This window comes from Sinocyclocheilus grahami, unplaced genomic scaffold, assembly GCF_001515645.1.
Source record: "Sinocyclocheilus grahami isolate Dianchi unplaced genomic scaffold, SAMN03320097.WGS_v1.1 scaffold208.1, whole genome shotgun sequence".
NCBI classification, from domain to species: Eukaryota; Metazoa; Chordata; class Actinopteri; order Cypriniformes; family Cyprinidae; genus Sinocyclocheilus; species Sinocyclocheilus grahami.
This window is the reverse complement of record NW_015505387.1, coordinates 2,078,750-2,104,233: the sequence shown is the minus strand read 5'-3', so window position 1 is coordinate 2,104,233 and position 25,484 is coordinate 2,078,750. Positions and strand designations below refer to the sequence as shown.

Genomic DNA, 25,484 nt, shown 5'->3' with positions numbered 1-25,484 from the left:
TTTCTCTGGCGTAATCTTCCGGTCTCATGAAAATGCGTATAAATAGTACGCCAAATAAAAACAGAAAATCGTGGTATTGATTTGCAAAATTGACTTTGGCGTGCATATGATACGCACGTGTTTTGCGTGCATATAATTCGCAGTTTTCTCGTGCATATGATACACATACCCCACAACCCCAATCCTACCCATTGCATATTATATGCACGCCAAAGTCAATGGCTGCGTACGCCAAATCAAAACATAAACTCGTGCTATTGATACGCACTTTCATGAGATCAGGTTGTTTAGAAGCCACAGCGTCCAACGACTGTAAATACTAAACTTGTTCATGTAAATTGTTTGTATATAATGTACATAATACCATGAACGTTTAATAGAAACGTATGGACAGATTTCAATGATCATTCATCATAATCTCAAATCGTAGCCAAAATTATAGGCTAATTATAATCTCTTTGTCATAAACACATCACCATTGTTGTCTTGTGTGACCATTGTCTTGTGAGATCATGACATTCTCATCTACTCAATCTAAAAAGTATTATATATAGTTATGCTTTACTTTGAAAACATTTAATATTCCAACACATTACTCGCGGATCGATTTAAACGTTACTGAACAATGTTGCATGCATGGGATTTTATCAGGATCAAGTATTTTAATCTTTGATTATTACAGTGTTAAACAGCATAAAACATAGTAATTTTTTTCAAAATTAGTTATGTTAGCGTGTAATAAGTATTAGTTATGTTAAGCAAAAAACAATTTGCTATCTAGTTTCAATGTAAGACTTAAAATTCTGCATGTAAAACTGTCTTTATAACCTTGCTGCCTTAAAGAGTTTAAAGCCATGTTTTTTCTGTGTTTTGAAGAGACCGCCTCTAACTTATGCAGGGTCATAGAAGTCAGAAGCATCTATTTGTATCTCTGGATTTCAATTGAATTACCAGGACACTGTTAAGAATTTACTGTATGAAAGTGCTCTTTTAGTTTCTTTTAAAACAAAAGCATTCCTGTTTTGGGGGCTGTAGTCACGTGGGAAGCAGTTCCATAAAGCATCCTAAACTTAGGGAAATTTTATTGGCTGTTTCCCAATAGAAATCATAACTTAAGTAATGCTATAACATATGGGTGTTTAAGTGCATCGTTTGTGGCCCGCAGCCCCCCCCCCCCCCCCCCCCCCAAACTTTTGCCTTAATGATGATTAGATGATCACTGTTTTGGATAGCCGCATTTAATTTGAGAAAACATGTACAAGATGATGCATTTGGTGTGTGGTACAGTCAACAGTCACTAGCGCGTGCAGTAGCAGCAGCAGCAGCAGCAGCGGCAGCCTCCCCCGGGTCCTAATGCCCGTCAAGTAAGGCGTTGTATTTACATAGGTGGCGATGTTGGCCTACTTGTAACTAAATGAAAGTAAAATACACAAATATCACTAAGAAACTTGTGTTTCTGAATAAATAAAGCACAATAATGTCATAAAATCATGAGTATGTTTTAATGCAAAGATCAGAAACTATAGCTTACATTATTAAAATAAATCACAAACATGACGCTTGTAAATTAAATCATTTTATATACAGATTTATTAATTAATGTGTAATATGTATTTTTAAAACGAATCATGAGCTCTAAAAGATTTTCAAAATTTTTACAACTCTTGCCTTAGACCAGTGGTTCCCAACCGTAGTCCTGGAGGTGCCCCAACACTGCTCATTTTGCATATCTTCTTTCTCTGACACACCAATTTCAACTCTATGAGCTGATGACCTGAATCAGGTGTGTTTGATTAAGGAGACATGCAAAATGTGCAGTGTTGGGGCGCCTCCAGGACCAGGCTTGGGAACCACTGCCTTAGACCATCTACAAATGTTAAATCTTAAAATAATATTTTAAGGTTGCCACTGCATCTTTCTGAAAAAAAATGCAGCGATTGATATATAGCTGATTTATAATTATTTTCAAAGCTTTCAATGTACTGTCATTATAAAAGAACTTCATTATTATTTAATTCTAACAAATTAAAAATAATTATATTTAAAATTTCAGCACAGGAGAGACTTGGTGTTGTTTCCAAACAAAAATAAATATATCGGTATAGGCATCGGCTATCGGACAAAATGAGTTGAAAAATATCGGATATTGGGCAAAAATCCAAAATATTGTGCATCCCTAATCTAAACTTAATTAAGGTATGACAAGCCAGACTAGGTTGCTCCTTGAGGTAACTATCATATAGCCTAATATAAATACAGTAACTTGTATTATAGCTATATACATATAAACCTGTTCGACTACTATCCAAACAGTGATCAAATAGATGAATAAAGAAGGTCATATGTGTACATATAAACACAGACACAAACTCTTGGCTGAACCGGCGCTAATGAATGGCACACGCAGTGTAGCAGATGGGTTTAGCCCGCAATGTGTGAAGGAACGGCAGATAAACAACCTGCGCAGGAATTTTGAGATGGAGCAGAAAATCGCACTACCAAAATATACTTTAGGTAATATAATACACAATAATACAAAATAAAATATAATTAATAACTATATATGTATATATATAGCCTGTATATGGTTTAATAAACCATCATCAACACGCGCTAACACTTTGCATCAATGTTAAAATAAAAGGAAAGAAAGAAAGAAAGTTTTCAGTGCATGCAGGAGAAGTTGCATGCATTGCATAGCTTTTCAATTATTAGTTGTCATGAAATACTCTAGTAGGTCTATCCTTCATAAAAATAAACTTGGTAATCAGAGTGTGGTTTATGTGATGCACGTTAATGTGTGTCAATGTGCAGATTGCGCATACCAAAGTGCACTGTCTGATTTTCCCACTCTTTGTGGATGAGGTTAAACAATATCTGCGAACAGTCTCATGTGGTTTTGGCAGCAGATGGCCACTACAATGGAGTTTCGGTTGGCCTAATTGGAGGGAAATTTGAATAACTGTCACACGCTCGACGCGTGCAGTTTAAACGCCACTTTTCCCAGGCTCCCATGCTCTCTTCCTTTCAGGGAATGACCGTTAGATTATCTGTCTGAATTGCATTTGGTAGCCTACTTCACACGAGTAATTTGTGAGGAATTTGAATATATCCGTTAGACAAAGATGAGACAAAGCTCATTTAACTGTTGGCGTGACCTAGATCTTTGATGACACAAAGATGTTGACAGCATGATGTTAAATCATAAATGAAAGTGAACAAGAAAACGCGGGTCACAGAAACACCCCATTTAAAATATGCATTCGAAAATAATTGTGACAAGTAAATAGGTCTGTTGCGCATATGGAGTCACTGGGTGTTGCGTATCGGTTACATAAAAAGAAGGCTAGAACATTAAAAATACGCAAAAGTTCTTTCTACCCCCACCCCCCACCCTTAATTTCCTAAAAGCAAAATCTAAGTACAATATCGGAAGTTAAATAGCTTCGGGTCACTCGTACATCCACTGGGACAAATTAGATTGTCTCCCGTTTTCAGAGTTTAAAACAAGGAACACCAAGTAAACGTTATGGATACATTTTGCAGGGCAGAAACGTAGAAACGTTTTCTATTAAACCTTTTCAAATTGCCATTTGCTAATTTAGCTGTCATAGCACAGAAAAAGAAAGAAAGAAAGAAAGAAAGAAAGAAAGAAAGAAAGAAAGAAAGAAAGAAAGAAAGAAAGAAAAAACAGGGCCAACCTGGGACAACAAACCCTCCAAGGTAAACATGTCCCAGAATGAATAATGCATTTTTACAGAATGTATAAATTACATTTTATATAATTCGTATTAATGTATTTATTACATTTACATTTAGGCATTTACCCGACGATTTTATCCAAAGCTTACAAATGAGGACAACAGAAGCAATCAAAACAACAAAAGAGCAATAATATGCAAGTGCTATGACAAGTCTTGGTTAGCCTAAGGCAGTGTAGCAAGGTTTTTATTTATTTATAAAGAAAACAAGTACACAGAATAGAAAAAGAATAGAGAATACTAGTGTTAGAGGCTCTATTTTTTAAATAAAAAGAAAGCAAGTATTGTAAAGAGTGCAAGTGTTAAAGGATGAAGTGTTTATTTTTAAAAATAAATAAACAAAAAGAAAACGAGTAGATAGAATAGAAATAGAATAGAGAGTGCTAGTGTTAGAGGGTCAAGTATAGATGGAAGAGATGTGTTTTTAGTCGTTTCTTGAAGATGGCTAAAGACTCAGCTGCTCGGATTGAGTTGGTAGGACATTCCACCAGAAGGGAACAGTTAATGTAAAAGTCCGTGAAAGTGATTTTGTGCCTTTTGGGATGCACTATAATGCATCGTTCACTTGCAGAATGCAAGCATAGATGGCACATATAAGTCTAAAGCAGTGAATTGAGGTAAAGGGGTGCAGAGCCAGTGGTTGATAAGGCAAACATCAATGCCTTGAATTTTATTAGTGTAGCTATAAATGTAAAAAACAATAATGCCATTAATGAAAGCTATTTATTAAACCACAATCTATGTAAAATGATGCATTTAAAGAATTTAGGTCAACTCAAATAACAGAATCACATTATGAATTATAAATTAATCTTTTCTATTTTTATTTAAAAGTAAACAAACTCATTATAGCAAAACAATGGTTTGAGATTTAATGATTCCAAACAAGATTAAAATTAATGATTGAATGAAAGATATTTGAAATTCATTACAGAGCGCTACTGAAGAGCAGAAGCTGGTTTGCGCCCGGCCGGATGTGCTTTTATGCTTTCTGGTGCTTACGTCACCCTGCTCGTGACGTCTCGCTGCTCCATTGGACGGATTTGACACGTGCTTCAGAACGCGGTCACACAAGGGCGTTCCCAAAGCGACTCGACGCAGCTCGAGTTCCTGAAGGGGAAAGGTTCTTCTATGGCATCGTGAAGCACCTTTATTTTTTAAGAGTGTAAGGATTCAAAAAGCACTTAATCCTTTATCTTTTAGTAGTCCTGATTCGAATGAACCTTTGTCTTTTGGTATTATAATGAAATACTTAAAAAATATTCTGCAGATTTGCTAGAATTTTGTTTTGATAATTTTTTTTAAAATTTGATTAAAATGAAATTAAATATACGTGTTAAAGTAACATTAATATTGTTCTAGGTCTAGTGGTACACCTCACCTCATCATTTCAAAAAAGTGTTTGTCATAATGAACAAGTAACTAGAGCTCCTGCTGTTGTCCTTTTTTCCTTCTGTGCACATGCAGTAGTGGAAGTTATCTCTGCCATCAATGGGGAGCGCGACGTCTACAGCAGGGCTTCACGTTACATTATTGTGTTTCATACCTGCACTGCAAGTTGAATGACTACAAAAACTTTGGCCAGTTAAATAGGATCCAGCAGAGACTCGGCTGCATATGTACTGAAAATGATTCAAATTTTGTCTCATACTGTATAAATAAATCTGTTAAAATACACCCATGTTCCCTGTCAGTGCTTTATAACATGTAACATGCACATTGTTGCCCTTGAAAAATGTAGAAATGTATCGATATTTCTGTATTCCAGCCGCTTGCGAGTTATTGTGTGATATAGTTTAAATGTGTTATTTATTATGTTCTGTGTTGTTTACAGGATAAGGACAGCTCAGGGGCCACTGTCCTGCACCTGGCTTCTCGCTTCAGTCATCATGAGATCATTGATTGGCTGCTGAAAAGTGGGGAAGGGGATCCTACTGTTGCCACGGATACGGGGGCCTTGCCTGTTCATTATGCTGCAGCTAAAGGGGACTTACCATCACTCAGGCTGCTATTGGAACACAGCCCACAGTAAGATCATACAGTGCAGACAGTTTTGTTTAACCAAAGTATCGGGAACTTGTTTTTAATTTTTTCAACTTTTTTAATCATTCAAACACTTTCCTAACCATGTCACAACCATACAGGACTCGTGGATGTTAAGATCTTTATATTAGTGTTCTTAAACGATCCTTAGGTGTAAGTTTTGGATATGGAATAAAAGCGTTTTTCTAGGTGCATCCTAATTTGCATACTTTTTTCACTATTCTATGCCACTTTATTATAAATAGTGTGATTATCGTGTTCACACTGAAAACTCCAAAAAGTAAAAGTGCTCTTCAAATGCCTAGATGTTGCATGTGCAGGGGGAAAAAAAACAAACAGTGGAAAGAGTGTGGAATGTTGGACACTTAATTTGCTTTAAACGTACTGGAGGGCTAGACAGTAGAGTACATAGTGCATAGAATAAGTACATAGTATATAGTAAGTCATTTGGGTCACAACTTTTGTTGTTTTCTGTTTCCTACAAAAAAAAACTATTTTTATTAGAATCTGTGTGGACTGTGTGACAAAGATTGATTTACATTATTAATGACTGGCAACAAGCATTTCACTTTCATTATATTAACACACATGGTTTCACTTTATTTTGATGGTGTTAGTAGAGTATTAGTAGACTGGGTTAGGGTTAGAATAAGTTGACGTACTTGCAAAGATACTTATAGTCAGTAGAATGTCTGCTGAGACACACACACAGACAGATAAAAAATAAATAAATAAATATATACGTATATATACATACACACACACCCCCACATATATATATATATATATATATATATATATATATGTGTGTGTGTGTGTGTGTGTGTGTGTGTGTGTACAACCATCAGCATTGTTGTGATATTCCTTCATGTTCCTTGTTATTAACAGAGGTATTACAAGCTTTAATGTTCAAACAGATTCTGATATTTTTTTAAGCTTAAGGCCAATTAATTGATTACAATAAAGGACAGTGCCTTATGAATCTATCTAATAGATTCATGTTAACATTTTTATTTATTCTAAACCAATTTAACAGTAGCATCAGAGAGATTTTTACTTTTTTAAGAAGCAGAAAATGTGAGTTGTGCATGTTCGTGCAAAACATAGTGAGGTGTGTGGTTGCCAGGGTGTTACTAGAATGGTCTGGGTGGTTGCTAGGTGGTTACTTGCTGGTCCAAGTGAAAAGAGTCCATCCACTAAGCCTCGATGATATTCTGGTCTCTAGACATGGCTCTGGTTTTCTGCAATGGCATTAAATGAGAATTCTTTTTGCTAATTTAATCGTCTAACTTCGTCCATTTAGGTGTTTACCTAAATATAAGCTTTTGTGTGCATATTTATAAGCAATGCTTATAAAAAAGCATTGCTTGTATATGTACAGTGTTTACTGCTTAGTAAACACTAATAAACATTAATTACAGCATATCCAACATCCACAGCAACAATGTAGCAACATCTTTATATAAAAAAATTATTAAGTCCTTCAGGAAGGGCTCTTGGCTTCAAAAGCCATAAAGAGGATAATGATTTTAAAAGACAGATATGATTACACCTTATTTCCTGCTGTATATGAGGACTGTCATGTTTATTGCCAGACAATCTGCACTGGAGCCTGCTGCCAAGAACAATGTCCACTATCATTAAAGACAGCATCAGTCAGCTATTACTGCTGCATGTATTTGTGGTGGTACAAATTATTCTGTCTATATTGTAGAGAGAAAATGTAGATGCATTAAACAGTTTGAGTGAGTGTCACCAAGTGATAGTTTTCAGCAGATCATATGACAAAAAGCACGAATCTTGCTTGGTCAGCATTGTGATGGAAAAAAGGTTAAATGTTTGTGATGGTCTGAACACATGCATTGACAGCAGATGGTTTAAAATTTAATTGAATTAAACAAATTAAATTGTTTTAAAGAAATGTTTTGAAGAAACTTTAACATCCATAGAATCTTTCCAGTTGTGGATGTTAAAGTTTCTTCATGGAATCTTAGATGCCAATAAGGAACCTTTATTTCTAGGAGTGGGCTCCTAAAACAAAGCAAAACTGGGAAAAACTATTTTTACCTTCAGGAGGTATAACAGCTTGTCAATAGGGCAGTACCATTAAAGGGACATACAGTGCAGCCGGAAAATATTCACAGCGCGTCACTTTTTGTTATGTTACAGCCTTATTCCAAAATTGATTCAATTCATTATTTTCCTCAATTCTACAAACAATACCCCATAATGACAACGTGAAAGTAGATTTATAAAAAAAAAAAAATATATAAAATTGACCAAATACTTATTTTCAACCATAATTTGCAAATAAATTCTTTAAAAATCCTACAATGTGATTTTCTGGATTTTTTTTTCTCATTTTGTCTCTCATAGTTGAGGTATACCTATGATGAAATTTACAGGCCTCTCTCATCTTTTTAAGTGGGAGAACTTGCACAATTGGTGGCTGACTAAATACTTTTTTCCCCCACTGTAAGTATTCACAGCCTTTGCGCAGTACTTTGTTGAAGCACCTTTGGCACCAATTACAGCCTCAAGTCTTTTTGAGTATGATGCTACAAGCTTGGCACACATATTTTTGGGCAGTTCCACCCATTCTTCTTTGCCGAACCTCTCAAGCGCCATCAGGTTGGATGGGGAGCATCAGTCCACAGCCATTTTCAGATCTCTCCAGAGATGTTCAATTGGGTTCAAGTCTGGGCTCTGGCTTGGGCCACTCAAGGACAGTCACAGAGTTGTCCCACTGCTTTGTTGTCTTGGCTGTCTGCTTAGGGTTGTTGTCCTGTTGGAAGATGAACCTTCGCCCCAGTCCAGAGAGCTCTGGAGCAGGTTTTCATCAAGGATGTCTCTGTACATTGCTGCATTCATCTTTCCCTCAATCCTGACTAGTCTCCCAGATCCTGCCGCTGAAAAACATCCCCACAGCATGAACTGCCACCACCATGCTTCACTGTAGGGATGTTAGAACTTTCAGTGCTGCAGAAATTGTTCTGTACACTTCTCCATATCTGTGCCTCGATACAATCCTGTCTCAGAGGTCTACAGACAATTCCTTGGACTTCATGGCTTGGTTTGTGCTCTGACATGCACTGTTAACTGTGGGACCTTATATAGACAGGTGTGTGCCTTTCCAAATCATGCCCAATCAACTGAATTTACCACAGGTGGACTCCAATCAAGTTGTAGAAACATCTCAAGGATGATCAGTGGAAACAGGATGCACCTGGGCTCAATTTTGAGTGTCATGGCAAAGGCTGTGAATACTTATGTACATGTGATTTTTTTTTTAATAAATTTGCCAAGATTTCAAACAAACTGTAATTATGCTGTATTGTTTGTAGAATTTTGAGGAAAATAATGAATTTAATCCATTTTGGAATAAGGCTATAACATAACTTTCCGGATGCACTGTATTTATATATTTACACATTGATTTACCCCTAAAAGGGCTGTAGTAATCTCTTACTCTGAGATACTTATATGTACCTTTTTTGAGAGTTTGTGAGTTTGTATTAGTCACACTTTAGTTAATTCTCACGGTAACTCTTTAGTAAGTTCTCGCTATTTAACTAGTTGCTTATTAGCATGCCTATTATGAACATATTGGCTGTTTAATAAGTGCTTATAAAGCACATATTCTGCATGACCATATTTTGCACCCAAATCCTACCCAATAATAAACTTTACAATTTCCTTACTAACTATTAATAAGCAGCAATTTTTTTCTGCTAGTGTATGCTTTGAAGAGCTGATTCAGAAGGATGACAGTGATGGTGAAGCGATGCTGTGCAGATCAGGCAGAGTATTTCAGATCATGCAGTCTTCTGCATCCTTCACACTCTAAGATAAGCCTGTAAAAATAGTAACATGTGTGCTGTGTTTTTATGAAGGAATTTTCCATATAAATGTTCCCAGGTGTTTTTTTCCTATTCATATTTTGAATTACACATGGCAATGTGTTTTAGGGTTAAAGGAAATGTCTGTAAGTTTCATAGATGATGTCCAGGCAGAAAGTTAACAGTACCTTTTCCGTTTATCTACAATGTTTTTTCTTACAGTGCACAACCTAGCATTAAAACACACCTCAGAGAACTGTGCTGTGCAAATTGAATTTCAGCATTTTGTGTTGTTATCTGATTTGAATAATTTCTTTTGTGAACCGGGTGCTAAAACAGCACAGACCGTGAGTGAAAATAGACAATTCTATCAATTTATTCTTAGTAAATCCGCCCTCTGAAAGTTTAATCAGGAAGAGCGATTTTGTTTATTCTCATTCAGCACTGTGCACTCTCGTCTCAATGGAGACTGTCAGTATCCCACAAGTGATAAACTAATGAGGTAAACAAATACTCTTGAATAGAAGTCTGCTATGTAGGAGATTTCTGCATTGTGATGATAGGCTTGCTTTTGGAGGGTAGAGATAACATTCTGATGTCAGAGGGGTCAGGGCATGTGTATTGTAACTGTATTATCTTCTCTTCTTGTTACAGGGAAGGTCTCTTGGTCAAGGGTCATGAATCTTGACATAGTCATTATAATGATACATTACGTAGGTCATCGCATAGTGTTGTGGGATGATTTATAGCAACACAGCTTACTGATGTAGACAGTCTTCTGTCACAATGGTTGGTCTAATGGGATATGCAGAGAATGACACTGTTGAAATAATGGCGATAAACCTTCGAGAGTTTGTATTAGTTTAAATCTAACAAAAGGAATTAAAGGAGGTGTATAGATTAGGGGTGTGTATAGATTAGTTCAGGGTGTGTGTGAACCCAGTAATCGATTCCTAGCTATTTTGCAATCAAAATACACAATTTTTACAGCGTGCTTATAGCCAACCTCATCTGTTATGAGAAGCAAGGCATTGCTGCCTGGATTGATGACTGACTGGTTCAAATGTCCATTTGCAAACAGCATTGCAATCTTGCATTGTTGGAACTACAGCTCTTGACCTGCGGTCAAGTATGACACCTGTGATGAATTAAACTTCAAATAAAGCAAAATGACAGGGAACAAAAAATAGCAAAGTAGTCATCTGGTGCCATGTTTGTTACAGCAGCATCTCGAAGATTTCAAACCAATTAATTAGTAGAAGTAATTACTCCACCACCTGCCTGTGACATCATTAACGACAGATTAGATACAGATAGAAACTAAGCAATAATTAAGGGAATAGTTCACCGAAAAGTGACAATTTGCTGAACATTTACATACCCTCAGCCAGGCCATCAATATGTAAATTAATTCTTCATCTCAACACTTTAAAGAGCCACAAAACGGTATTCTTTTTTTGCTTATTCCCTTTATCAGGGACCGCCACAGCGGAGTGATCTGCACAACAGATTTGGCACATGTTTTACGCCGGATGCCCTTAAAGACACTATTACTTCTGTTACCTGTTAAAGCAACGCAAGCTTGTGGCAGTGAAACTTGCCTTTACCCTGCAATATATAATAGAAAATAAAAAGCATAATACGATTGCACGTGAGAAATGTTGTCTTCTTCTGCTATCTCACTGTCTTTTGACCATGGCGGGACACAACGAGCATTATCAACTCCGGTCAGACTGACTGCTCAATGGAGCGAGCTGTTGGCCTCATTAGGGTATCAGTGTCTTTTGTGAAAGGAGAATATGTGCCGGGACAGATGTAGATAAAGGGAATGAACCGGTGATTTATGAGAAGAGATCAAATTGGGGTGTTGCTCATGCGTATCCTGTTCTCACAGGTTCTGTTGTGATAAAGCTAATGGTTCACATGAATGCATTGGTCATAAAACTCAGTGTAAACATAAGGTGCACAAAGGGGGTGGGAGGCAGTTACACAACCAGCTAATGCAGATTAGGGGCACTAACTCGCTTTAATGACCTCATGTGTCAGAGATGGGAGGATGGACTCTTATTTGCACAAAGTATAAGAATCAATGGTGACAGAGTTGTTGATGTATTTTTGTGAAATATGATTTAGATTGATTACCCACTGATGAGAAACAGACCAAAATTGATTCCTTAGATTCTTGTTTTTTTTTTAGTTCACTAAGAATCTTGACTCTATTCCAGTGTAAATCGTATTGAAACATAAGGACCTAAACATATTTTATTGCAAATTTTCTCAGTTTTAACTGAGTCTCTTTATAAATGTTTCAGTGCAGATGTTGTCCTTACATGATTCTAAATTATTTGTCAAATTAATTTATAGTGTTCATTTTGTTTATTTATTCTGAAATTTTGCATTTGCTTGATAAAGCAAAATGTTAGATAAATTAAATATACTATTAATAATTAAAATAAGCCAAAAGGAAAGAGAAAGTACTACTTACATTTCAATCAATCAATCAATCAATATTAATAATCTAATTTTAAAAATCATATTGTTAAGAGTAAAGTGTTAATTTACTAATATATATACACAGTATAATTTAGGATTTTTTAATACCGTATAATTATAATACCGTTCATTTTTTTTTTTTTTTTTAGTTCACTAAGAATCTTGACTCTATTCCAGTGTAAATCGTATTGAAACATAAGGACCTAAACATATTTTATTGCAAATTTTCTCAGTTTTAACTGAGTCTCTTTATAAATGTTTCAGTGCAGATGTTGTCCTTACATGATTCTAAATTATTTGTAAAATTAATTTAGTGTTCATTTTGTTTATTTATTCTGAAATTTTGCATTTGCTTGATAAAGCAAAATGTTAGATAAATTAAATATACTATTAATAATTAAAATAAGCCAAAAGGAAAGAGAAAGTACTACTTACATTTCAATCAATCAATCAATCAATATTAATAATCTAATTTTAAAAATCATATTGTTAAGAGTAAAGTGTTAATTTACTAATATATATACACAGTATAATTTAGGATTTTTTAATACCGTATAATTATAATACCGTTCATTTTTTTTTATATTCACCATGATACACTGTAAAAAGTGGTAACCTGCAATTAAAGAGCTATTTTTACCTGATCTTATTTTAAATGTACTTTTATTTGGTGTAACCTAATATAATTAGGTTGGTTGAGTAATGTTATATAACATTTGTTATTTTTTAGGCTACCTTTTTTTCCCAGTGTATAACAGCTATAAATACAGAGCGGTTTATGAGATGAGATTGTAAAGCAGTAAAAAAAAAGGGGGCATTTTCAAAATTTGTTGTAAAGGTATTGTGTATGTGAATATGTGACCCTCACTTCAGCACTGTCTCTAAGCCCTCCTCTGAGAAAAGTAGCATTATCCGATTCTTTTTTTTTCATTCTTTTCAAATAATCTGTTCATCCACTTTTTTTTTTCAACAGAATTTTAATTATTCTTTCAGACTGGTGCTATTCTCAAATTTAGCTTACCGACTCAATAATCAGATTGGAGCACAAGGAAAAGTGCTACTGGTACATTATTCCAAATTCTCCTTTTGTCCAATTTCAGCCTGTTTCCATTACTTTGCATTATCATTTACAGTTGGTTGACTTGTTCTAGTTTATCAAGGTCTTCCTCATGAAAAAACATTACTGTATCATTCAAAAAAGCCGATCAACTGCCTTGTGAATAAGAGGTCAAGTGGGACTTGGTTGAAGCGTTTTGCTCTGCCACACATCTTCTGACAGCTGCTTCTGTTACCTTTTCACTCGAGCCTAAATTATTCATACAGGAAGGACAGCTGTGCCGCAAATAAGGCTGCATCAGGTCAGGGACCTTTGTGAACACACAATGGTGTCGTGATGTCATTACAAACATTGTTTGCGTAGAGTTGAGAAAGTCCCAGGTTCCATGAGTCTAGACTGTAAATTATGAAAATAACATGATACACCATCAATACTCTACATTGGCTTCATTGGTGAAACAAGAATATCATTTGAATATGATTCAAAATTTAATGTATTTCAGTTTGTCCATATTATAGCCAAATAAATAACCAACGTTTTATTTGTAGTCATTATAGGTTTGTCTCTCTCTCGCTCTCTCTCTCTCTCTGTGTGTGTGTGTGTGTGTCGTGCTCTGGCCCCCCCACCCCAGCACACGGGTGGCTGTGCCTGTTAGGGTTACACTCATGAAAGATTCACATGTCTGATCACTTCCTAATGACTGAGCCCCTGATTAATTCCTCTTCCTGTTTTAAAATTCAGCATCTCTTTATTTTTCTTTGGAAGCCTCTCCACCACAGTCACGTGTTTGTTATTTTGCGGTGTTTGTTAGATTAACAACACATCATCTGAGTCATCCCGTAATGACAATATCTACTGTGAAACATATCCATTGTTTGCAGAATTTATTTGCAATGCTATTAAATTGACCGCCTCATTTTGTCTGATTGTTGAATTAGATGATTCCCGCAGTCAGACTGTTTACCTGGTTACTGACAGGTTTTAACTCTGCTCTTTAATCCTGTGTGTGTCACACTCGGTTATGGCGAGGAATGATGGAGACGAGGAATAGCGAACACAGTCTTTAATACAATTCAAACACAGGGTACATCCACACTGGAAATGGTAGGAAACACACGAATATAGCGAGTAGACCCAACAAAGACAGACTAGGACTTAAATACAGGGGATGATTGGGGAACACAGGTGCATGGGATCATAATCAAACTAGTTAGCAAAATGAGGACAGGAACATGACCAAATAAGGGAACAGAAACAGGAGCAAAACATGACACAGACAGTCCATGATCCTGACATTACACCCCCTCCCGGGAAGGTGCGTCCTTGCACCGTAGAAACTACATGGGGAGGGGCAGGTGGGAACTTGGGAGGAGGTTCTGGAGGAGGACAGACACCCGGGAGGGGGCCGGCAGACAGAGACCAGGGAGGTGACGAAGGAGGGAGGAGCCAGGAGGGGCTTGGAGCAGGAGGAGCCAAAGAAGGACCCAGGCCACAACCATGATGGAGACCCACGGTGGGACGGAGCAACGAAGTGCAGCTGGAGAAGCGGAGTCCTGAGGCGATGGCGGGTCAACGCCCGACCAAGGCGGAGCCGGAGGGTCGAGGGATCCCGGTGGAGCTGGTGGATCGACGGGTGACGGTGGAGGCGAGGGAGCTAGGAGCCGAGGTGGAGCCACTGGGTCTACGGGCTGAGGCGGAGTCCGGGCCTCGGAGGCTGGAGGTGGAGGTGAGGGATTCTCCAGCCATGGCGACGCTGGAGGATGGCAGACCCACGGAGCTCGCACCGTATAGATGGTGGGCTGAGGGCGAGCAGAGGGGCTGCCAGACGACAGCCGTGGAGGAGGCAGGAGCGGGCGGTTATTCGTGAGCCTCCGGGCTCTCAGGGCTGCCCTCGGGGATCAGAGCCCACTCCTGGCTGGACTGGGAAACGGGAGCTCCCTCAGGGCTGGACGGGACCAGCGGGGACCAAGTAGAGGAAAGGAGGAAAGTCGACTTCCAGCTCTGTTTCCCAGTCTATTAAGTCCCCATCGAAGTCCAGCAGTCCCAGCTGTACGATCAGCTCACCCTCAGCCGCAGTGCAGTGGGCAGAGCTCCACTCTGCGCTCTCACCATCCACGGCTTTCTCCCTCACGATGGGTGTTGCAGCCGGCTCACGCACCTGGTCTGACGGGTTGGGCTCAACTTCCGGGGCTATCCTCCGCTCAGTCGCTCAGCATTGCGCTGGCTCGTAGATCGCGGTGGGAATTGGCTCTCCGTTATTGGTGGGCTTGGGCTTTAGCTCCGCACCACGGGAAGATGGTGGGCTGGGCTCTGGGTCCGGAGTGGATCCATTTCTCGCCAGAATCCACTCCACAAACACGGCGAAATCTGCACGAGGACCATCTTCGGACGATGGCGCTCTGCACATGGTGTTTAAACTTGCGTCGTAGAATGCACAGAGTGCGTCGTCCGTGTAGCTGGTGGTGTTAGCTAGCAGCTGGAACAGTCTAGTATGGTCCTCGAGCGATTGCTCCCCCTACTCCAGCAGGTAGAGGAGGAACACCAGGCGGATGAGATAATCCATAAGGGCACACAATGGAAAAAAAAGACACTGGGTGAAAACAGGAAACAAAACGAAGGCTAGACAAACGGAGGTTACTATTTAGGTTGGTTCTTCTGTCACACTCTGTGATGGCGAGGAACGATGGAGACGAGGAATAACAAACACAGTCTTTAATACAATCCAAACACATGGTACATCCACACTGGAAACGGTAGGAAACACACAAACATAACGAGTAGACCCGACAGAGACAGACTGCACAGACTAGGACTTAAATACAGGGGATGATTGGGGAAACACAGGTGCATGGGATCATAATCAAAATAATTAACAAAATGAGGACAGGAACATGACCAAATAAGGGAACAGAAACAGGACCAAAACATGACACAGACAGTCCAAGATCCTGACAGTGTGTGTGTGTGTGTGTGTGTACAAAGAGAGAGAGCAACACAATGCCATCTGACAAAACTAGAACATTTCTGTTATAATCAGCAAGACTGCATTGAGAGTGCACAACTTCAACAAAACTGCAATGGGAAGTTGTAAACTTGCAGAACAGTTATCTTTGTTGACTATAACAGTAGTATTGTCAAAATATCAATGTGAAATAAATTTTCCATGCCATGATAAAGCTTGGAAGAGAATACTGGTGTACTCCTTACTGTGATGAACAGACAAAACACTAAGTAAATGAAAGTATGCATTGATAAACATTTTAAACATAAGGTAAATTTATCCAGTTATCATCTTGGAAATATTTTTTTCATAGCAATTTTAACCCAATTTTGTGTAAAAATGCTTAACATAGTAATATTTATATGTCACATTGGAAATGTTAGGCTAGTGATAAATAAAGTTTGCATACTATGCACAGTACACTCTTAAAAATAAAGGTTCCAAAATGGGGTTTTCATAGCGATGCCATAGTAGAACCAGTTTTGGTTCACCAAAGAACCTTTCAGTGAACTTCTTAAAAGAACCATTTTTTATAATCTAAAGAACCTTTTTCCACTGTAAAGAACCTTTTGTGGAATGAAAAGGTTCCATGGGTGGTAAAGGTTCTTTGTGGAACCATTGATTGCCAATAAAGAACCTTTATTTTTACGAGTGTATACTATATTGCTGAAATAGTAAGAGTAGTATGGCAGTATACTACACTGACCATACAGTAACCACATGAAACATACATACTGTAACTATATTCTTTGCATTACTTTTCAAAAGACAGATTGTTCAGAGGGACGAGGGAATACAAGAGCAAAATATGTAAGGTTGGATCCAAACCATAAAGAAAAACAATCGCTTTTCTTCTAGTAAGTCTCCACATAGTTTGTCTCCTGTACAGAGCCAGAGAATACAGCGAGTGAAGCAGCACTGATCCTCTTAAGAGACTCATTGATGCCTCGTCAGTCTGTTTCCAAATAAAGCTGAGCTTTATAGTATTTATAGGAAGACTCCTGTTCTAACTCCTTCTGTGATTTTGAGGAAGGATCTGGGACAGACATATTAATGTTGGATGCTTCCCCTGGGAACAACAAGCACTGGACTGGTGTATCACTTTGTCTCAGAGGGTCAACAATGTCTCTGGGACCTCGTAATAATGATTCATAATATTTTATTAGGTTTCTGGTAGAATTCAGGAAAACTAAAGAAAATCTCTCTAAGGAGAATTTGGTGGTAGTGTTGTGGGAGAGTATAGGGGTGTCATGAGTCTTTTTTTTCTTTCTTTTAATTTTGGAATGAAATATGATCTGAGCATTTATAGGCATTTAGACTTTATAATAATGTTATCAATAATTAGAATCTAATACACGTGTCATATGTTTGTTTCTGTTTAGTTCCTGTTTGCTCCTATTTGGTTCAGTTCCTGTTCTCATTTAGTTTATCATCGTTTATTCTGTTCACCTGTTTTGATTGATTACTCCTCACCTGTTCTCCCTGATTACGTTCCATGTGTTTATAAGCCATGTGTTTTCCTCAGTTCCCTTGTCTTGCGTTAAAGTTGTATCGTGGTTGTGGTCTTCCTCAGTTTCAGAGTGTTTTGTTCTTGTTTTGATAATTAAAGGCTCTATCGTGGATTCCTGCCTCTCCGTGTGCTTCTTCCGCACCATGACCTGTGACCGAACGCAAGAACCATAAAAATTGAAAGCGGCGTCTTTTCCCCCGAGTTTGTTTTCCGCCTTTTTGAACCGTTTTTGATTTCCCGTTTTTTTCCCCCATGGCATGGAAACCGCCGCACGTTTCGCCACTCCAAAGTCAAGCCCGCTGGCCGCGGCTCACTCCAGCCTGCCGGCCGCTCCGGAGATAGGCCCGCCAGCCACGCAGTTGTCAAGACCGCCGGCCGCCATTGACCCAAGCCTGCCGGTCACCGCAACGGCAAGCCCACCAGCCGCGTCTTTCACCCCGAGCCTAGAGGGGAATCTGAGGAGGAGATGGCGGTTGGTTCTGGTCCCTAGGCATGCTCCAGTGTCGGCTCCAGCCCCTGAGTTCCCGCCAGTGCCAGCTCCTCGAAAGCGCCTTGCTGTGCCTGCTCCTCCAGAGCACCCTCCAGTGCCAGCTCCTCGAAAGCGCTTCCCAGTCCCCGAATCCAGCCCAGAGTGGGCTCCAGCTCCCGAGGCTAGCTCACGGAGGGCTCCAGCTCCCGAGGCTAGCCCACGGAGGGCTCCAGCTCCCGAGGCTAGCCCACGGAGGGCTCCAGCTCCCGAGTATAGCCCACGGAGGGTTCCTGTTCCCGAGGTTAGCCCAGTGAGGGCTCCTGCCCCTGTGTTGCTTAATGCCATGGAGGATCCGCCATGGCAACCTGAACTGTCTTCTCCGCCATGGGACCTCCAAGGCGCCCACCCTCCCACTCCTCGATGTTATGTGGCATGAGGTCGTGCCTTTCGGAGGGGGCCGTTATCCGTTACATGTTTGTTTCTGTTTAGTTCCTGTTTGTCCCTATTTGGTTCAGTTCCTGTTCTCATTTAGTTTATCATCGTTTATTCTGCTCACCTGTTTTGATTGATTACTCCTCACCTGTTTCTGTTCTCCCTGATTACGTGCCATGTGTTTATAAGCCCTGTGTCCAGTGAGGGCTCCTGCCCCTGTGTTGCTTAATGCCATGGAGGATCCGCCATGGCAACCTGAACTGTCTTCTCCGCCATGGGACCTCCAAGGCGCCCACCCTCCCACTCCTCGATGTTATGTGGCATGAGGTCGTGCCTTTCGGAGGGGGCCGTTATCCGTTACATGTTTGTTTCTGTTTAGTTCCTGTTTGTCCCTATTTGGTTCAGTTCCTGTTCTCATTTAGTTTATCATCGTTTATTCTGCTCACCTGTTTTGATTGATTACTCACCTGTTTCTGTTCTCCCTGATTACGTTCCATGTGTTTATAAGCCCTGTGTTTTCCTCAGTTCCCTTGTCTTGCATTAAATTTGTATCGTGGTTGTGGTCTCCCTCAGTTTCAGAGTGTTTTGTTCTTGTTTTGATAATTAAAGACTCTATCGTGGATTCCTGCCTCTCCGTGTGCTTCCTCCGCACCATGACCCGTGACAACACGATACTCCAGTAAACCCATTTTAATATGGATTGTAAATCTTTGAATTTTTTTTTTTTTTTTTGGATCAAGGTGCAAAAATTTAGAGAATTGCTGTTAAATGTTGGTTGAACTAGCAGATATACAAATTAGCATTCTAAGTGCACGTGTCAGATTTGTTGTACACTTTGAACACAAACCATTTTGACATGTTCTGAGGGGTGCTTGTTGTCTTTGTGGTTGTTTATAGTCAAAAGTCCTCTCTTAAGTCTCTGATATTCTTGGCTATATATATATGGTTTGGGCCTCTCCCTCAATGTACGTGTATGAGACTCCATGTTTGCCTTTATTTTATAATCTGCCATTGGAAAAACAAAAGTTGGAAGATTAATGCCACAAATCTCCTCAAGCTGTCTTTCAAACTTTTATGCTGTGAACACAAAAGCCATAAAATCTTAAAGCTTGTTACTCTTCTGTCTTACTATGCAGATGATATGTCAGTTTTGGTTCATCCAAGACTCTTATTTTGATAGTTTTGTTCTGTTGTTTCTGTTTTCATCTGAGTTCCTTTAGTTCCTGTTGTTAGTTTCTGTGAGAATGTCATCTGTTGCCTTGGTTATTGATCAGTCCCACCTGTGCCTTGTTTCACTCCTTGTTGTCTTCTGTATTTATACTGCGTTCACGCCATGTCATAATTACCACAAACATATAACCCGGCTATAGAAACACATATTTCAGCTCCGAGTAGAATGTCACGTGTTGTCATCTCGTAATTATGGTAATTACGACATGGCGTGAACGCAGCTTTATATTCCCCTGTTCGGTTTAGTTCTCTGTCTGGTATTGTCTTTACCAGCTGGGAAGATCTTAGGTTGATTCCTATTAAGTTGGATTGTCTTGTTTTTATTTTGGTTAAAGTAAATTATAACTAGTTATGGTTAATTATTCATATTTCCCCATGAGCTGATTCGCTACATTAAACTGCACCTTAATCTACATCTCCTCATCTTTGCCTGACCTGCCATGATGATATAACAAGGAAAAGAATGAGAAAAGACAGATTTACTCTGAAGGAGTCATATCTAGAAACCAGAATATCATAGATTTGAGGGTGGCTTCTTTTGACTTCAGACAAAAATCAACCACCAAGAAACCACAATAACAGTGCATTAACAAGCCAAAAACCCAAGCGACCTAACAGCAACATGCTAACAGTTTAGTAAATATGGGCTCGACACTGATAACACCCTTGTATCATGGTGGTGAGATAATATGAAATATTATCGGGGGTTCTGTTAGGCTAGTTAGCTACTTTCTGCTGTCATAGTATCATTAAATGTCAGTATAAACACATGCAGTAATGCTGTAATTGAAAGTAGTAATATATGATTTTGAAGGGTCAGGGTTTTGCTCATGTTCCGTGTTTTTACACTCAAAAAGGATGTTTACACGACTGTTAGGAGATAGAAGTCCTATTGATATAGAAACAACATTAAACATTTGTCATATCTCTAATCAACTTCTATTTAAATGTCTAATTTCCTTGTTTTTGTGTTTTTGCATGTGTTTTAGAGTTGTCAATTTCCAAACTAAGAATGGTGCCACACCACTATACCTTGCATGTCAGGAGGGCCACCTGGAAGTCGTCCAATACTTAGTGAAGGACTGCGGGGCGGAGCCAAGTATCAGAGCCAATGATGGGATGACACCATTGCACGCTGCTGCCCAGATGGGACACAACACTGTCATTGTCTGGCTGGTGAGTCAAAAACAGCTTTTATTCACAAGTTGGCCTGACCGTTCAGTCAGAGCCGATCCTCCCTATATGCAAAATATGCAAGCTGCTTAGGGCCCCCGAAACACCAGGGGGCCCCCTTGCTCTCAAAGATGATTTCATTTTAGTTTTGTTTTTGAATTTTATCAGCGGTTATGAAAACATGAATGATCATTTATTTTAATGTGGTGTGCTGTCGACCTTTCTACGTAAAAATCAGTCAAATCATGAATGTCGTACAGTCTTGCTCGAGACTAAAAAACGAGTTTAAAGCGTACCGAGCCACGGAAGAGACACTGTTTTTCAAGCGCTTTCTGCGAGCGCAATTCGAGACGGAGTGAAACATGGACAAATGCGTTTCATTCATTTGTTCGTAACCACTCATACCCCACTCAACCCCCAGCCCCCCAAATAGTCATTGCAAGTATCAGAATTAGGCTACCTATTTGCTTGCGCACGAGCAGCTCCGTTTCATCTCTGGAGGCGCGTTCTGTCTTTGCGCTTGCAAATTCTGCCATGTAAATAGCAAATCCGCCATGGCACGAGCGCAACTGGCTCTTAAAGGGAATGGGAGATGAGACTCTGATTGGTTTATTGGACGTTATGCCCAAAACACACCCATTACTCATTAAGAGAATAGGGACAACCCTTTTAGACCATACTCCGGGTGCACCGACCGTTTTTCCCGTCGTTAAACTAGCAAAAGTGGATTTGGACACGCCCTAAGTGCACCTGCCATACGGTTTAGACCATGCGCTTAAATCGTTAAAATAGGGCCCTAAATGTTGATTGTCACAGAAAATAATTTTCACTTTCACAAGAATGGAACAGGTACCATAAATACCACATATGCAAGTTCTCCAGCAACAACTACCAAATGTTACTGAAAAGCATCCAAATTTGTGAGAAATTTAAATAAAAATGATAGAAACCTAGTTGTTTTGTTAATGTTGAAAGATCTAAGGATCTGTTTCAGTATAGCAACCTATGTGTGTGTAGCTTTCAGAGAGCAACCAGAAACTTTGTTTGATTTTCTTCATGTTCTTACATTTGTTTTGTAATCATTAGTCATTTATGTTTTTTATCATTACGTTTATAATCATTAGTCGTTTATGTAATTTATCATTTCATTTATATCATTTATCATAATTTTTATTATGTTTTTTTACATTTAATATTATTTATTATAATTTCCTTGCTCTTGCAATGCGTGCTACTGTTGTTTAATCTGTGATTGTGGCGTTTCATGGAGTGTTCGTCTTCACGAAAAAAAGATAAGGCAAAATATGACAGTTTCAAGGTTTAATGGGATGGGATATTGATGTGAAGCAATTTTGTGTGAAAGCACATGTGATTTTGGGTACCAGAAACGATTTGCTGTTAACAGTTTTTGGGTGCCGGACAAAACTTCAGTGGCTGGGTTTTGGTTACCAGACAAAAGGGATCTCTCCTGGCAGGATCTGACAGTTTAAGTTCTTTAGAAGACTTGTTTTATCCTTCATTCTCTTTAATTACTTGACATTGAACGAAACTGTTTGTTGGCATTGCAAACTAAAGGTGCATTATTTCAGCCAGGTGTGCTATATGAGCTACTATGATGAGCAGTATTTTGCAGTATAATTTAACATCATATCTGTAGGTTCTTGATCAGACTTGTTGGATATTTACATGACCTGCATATTAAGAAGTCAACAAACAGGGAAAAGAAACATTTTATCATGTCTGTACTAACTACTTCTTACTTTTTGTCTTGTATAGATGAGTTTCACAGAAATCAGCCTGTCTGACAGAGACAATGATGGGGCCACTGCCATGCACTTTGCTGCCAGCCGCGGCCATGCCAAGGTTCTCAGCTGGCTGCTGCTGCATGGCGGGGAGATAGTGACGGACAGCTGGGGTGGGACGCCTCTTCATGACGCAGCCGAGAACGGAGAGCTGGAGGTATGTAAGAGAAACTACTCTTATGTGAATGTTTCTTGCCTTGCAAATGCAACTGCAATAGTAATTACAGCTCTGACATCTAAAACACATCAGACAGTGAGAAATTATATTGTGATATTACAACCTTAGGAATTTAAAACTATTTGTGAATTGTGAACACTTTCTTTTAGTATAATGTATTTAGGGTTAAAATAGGAAAATGCATTTGCAGTACATTTAACTATTTTTATTATTGTAGTTATTATTGGTCAGTATCTTTTTTTCACTGCCAAAATAATATTTATTTTTTAAAGACAAATTTTTTTTTTTTTAGAAAACAAAGAAAAGAAAAATTATGCATGCACAATAAGATCAGGTACATGTAAATGAAGTAAATAAGTAAATGGGGTCAACTGATTTAATGTTGACTATATACAACATATGATAACAGAGTCATTGTGGTACAAATAATTTAATGAGATCTTCCACTCAAACTGTTTCATCTGAGATGGAATGCCAAGATGTACAACTAAATTGAGGTAATGTTCTAAATAATCTATAATATAAAGCAAATGTCTGTTTTAGTTGTGTATTGTATAATTATATAAAAAGAGAAGCTATATCTTGACTATTACTTGAGTAAAATAATAATAATAAAAAAAGATTGATTTTTGAACATTACATTTTGAAGTCTCTTTTATAAACTATAACCTAAAAAAATCTGTCTATAAATGCTAGTTGCTTTATTTCTGATGTGGAGATTTGATCTAACAATCATGTGTAACTAAAACTTTACATTTTGGATACTTTTAATTATTTAGAAGTCCTGTTTTATCCTTCATTCAATGCAGCTACTTAACATTGCACAAAACTGTTTGTTGGCATTGCAAACTAGAGGTGCGTCATTTTAGCCAGGTGTGCTATATAACCTAGCATGATGAGCAGTATTTTGCAGTATACTGTAGTTTAATATTATCAAATGTCTGTTTTGGTGATTTACTTTATAAGAGCATCTATGGTTTGACTTTGACTTGAAAAAAAACATCACATTTGTGAACTCTTGGAATAATACATAACTTTAATAAAATAGATGATTTATGAGAAATAAGTGACATATTATACATATTATAGTGACATTGCATGCAAAGTTTGGTTAGTATACACTCTCAGCAAGTCTATAGTAATTCAATAGAAAGTTTAGTTGAGTTAAAAATGAAATTATTTTTCCTTTCTGTATGTACAATATATTATAAAGAATTATTATTGCAATTATTATGCATTTTTCATGTTATATTTAATAATTGTTATATGCTTTATTTGTTGCATTTATTTATTCAGCAACCTGAGCCTTATTCTGTTCTAATGTTGTATCGTTCGTTGGCTAAATGATGCTTAGTTTGTGATTTTTTTTTCTGTGTTCGTATTTTTTTATGATATAACATTTGTATTCACCTTCATCCTTTAGTTATCAGGCAAACACTTTTATTAGAATTTACTATAATTAGAATTAATACATTCTTAATACATAATTAAGAAAAAAAGTGTTTATACCATAACCTGTATGATATTATTGTGAAAGTGCTGTAAACTTTAGTGCTCGGAACTTTCCACAGTCGTGCGGCACCTTTATTGGTTTGTAACATTATCCATCTGAACACAGAAACTTTCAGAGAGTATTGTCTCTTGTTCTCCACCTGAGGGCCAAACGCATGACAGCTGTCATTAACAAAGTACCCTTTTACTGCATTCATGAACACCACTCATACTTTACTCAACTCTCTTTCTCAAACAGACAAATATTTACACCCTTCAGAACGAGCACACACTTTTTCAACAGATGTCGTTTAGTCATGAATATGTGCACAATTCTGTTTGTTCACATCCTTAACTTTATGAATGAGCAATAGGAATAGTAATGCTTGCTTTAGCAGACAGCGGTAAATCTATTGAATAAAACAGCCCCAGATTATCTAGTCTATCTGGGTGTTAATGTAAATGTCTGTTTCTCTGTGCAGTGCTGTCAGATTCTGGTAGTGAATGGAGTGGACATGGGGATACGGGACCAGGATGGATTCTCAGCGGCAGACCTGGCTGAATACAACGGGCATCAGCAGTGTGCCAAGTACATTCGCACCGTTGAAAACATGGTGAGAAACAGCACAGACACAACCATAAAGCAGTCTTAAACAAGAGTTTTACAACAAAAGCAAATTAAATTCTTATTACAAATGCTCACTTATCTCTGTTTACATTCTCAGTACTACAAAATATGTTAATTAAATGTTTTCTTTATTTTTGGTAATTTGCTTGTTTGCTTTGTTTAGCCTTTAATATTTGCATATAACACAAAAGTAGAAACTGTAGAAATGCAGTCAGCAGTCATCCCCCCCCATTCAAAACTTTGCTGAAAAGCTTGTACGTAATCTACTACATACCTGCTGTTATTTTGTCATGATTTATGTGATTCATAGTTTAATATTATTATTTTAGTTAGATTTTTTTTTCATGATAACCCACTTTATATTAGCTACACATTCA

At 38.2% G+C, this 25,484-nt stretch overlaps 1 protein-coding gene across 1 annotated transcript in view; it reads left to right on the top strand.

Moving 5' to 3' along the window:
- The first annotated feature begins 5,441 nt into the window (after window positions 1-5,441).
- Window positions 5,442-25,484, top strand: part of LOC107595791 (espin-like) — a 65,335-nt gene continuing 45,292 nt past the window's right edge. The window contains exons 1-5 of the mRNA XM_016286318.1: window positions 5,442-5,450; window positions 5,596-5,789; window positions 20,825-21,011; window positions 22,785-22,967; window positions 24,962-25,093. Of these exons, the coding sequence (XP_016141804.1) occupies window positions 5,442-5,450; window positions 5,596-5,789; window positions 20,825-21,011; window positions 22,785-22,967; window positions 24,962-25,093 (705 nt within the window). The remainder of the gene's footprint in view (window positions 5,451-5,595; window positions 5,790-20,824; window positions 21,012-22,784; window positions 22,968-24,961; window positions 25,094-25,484) is intronic.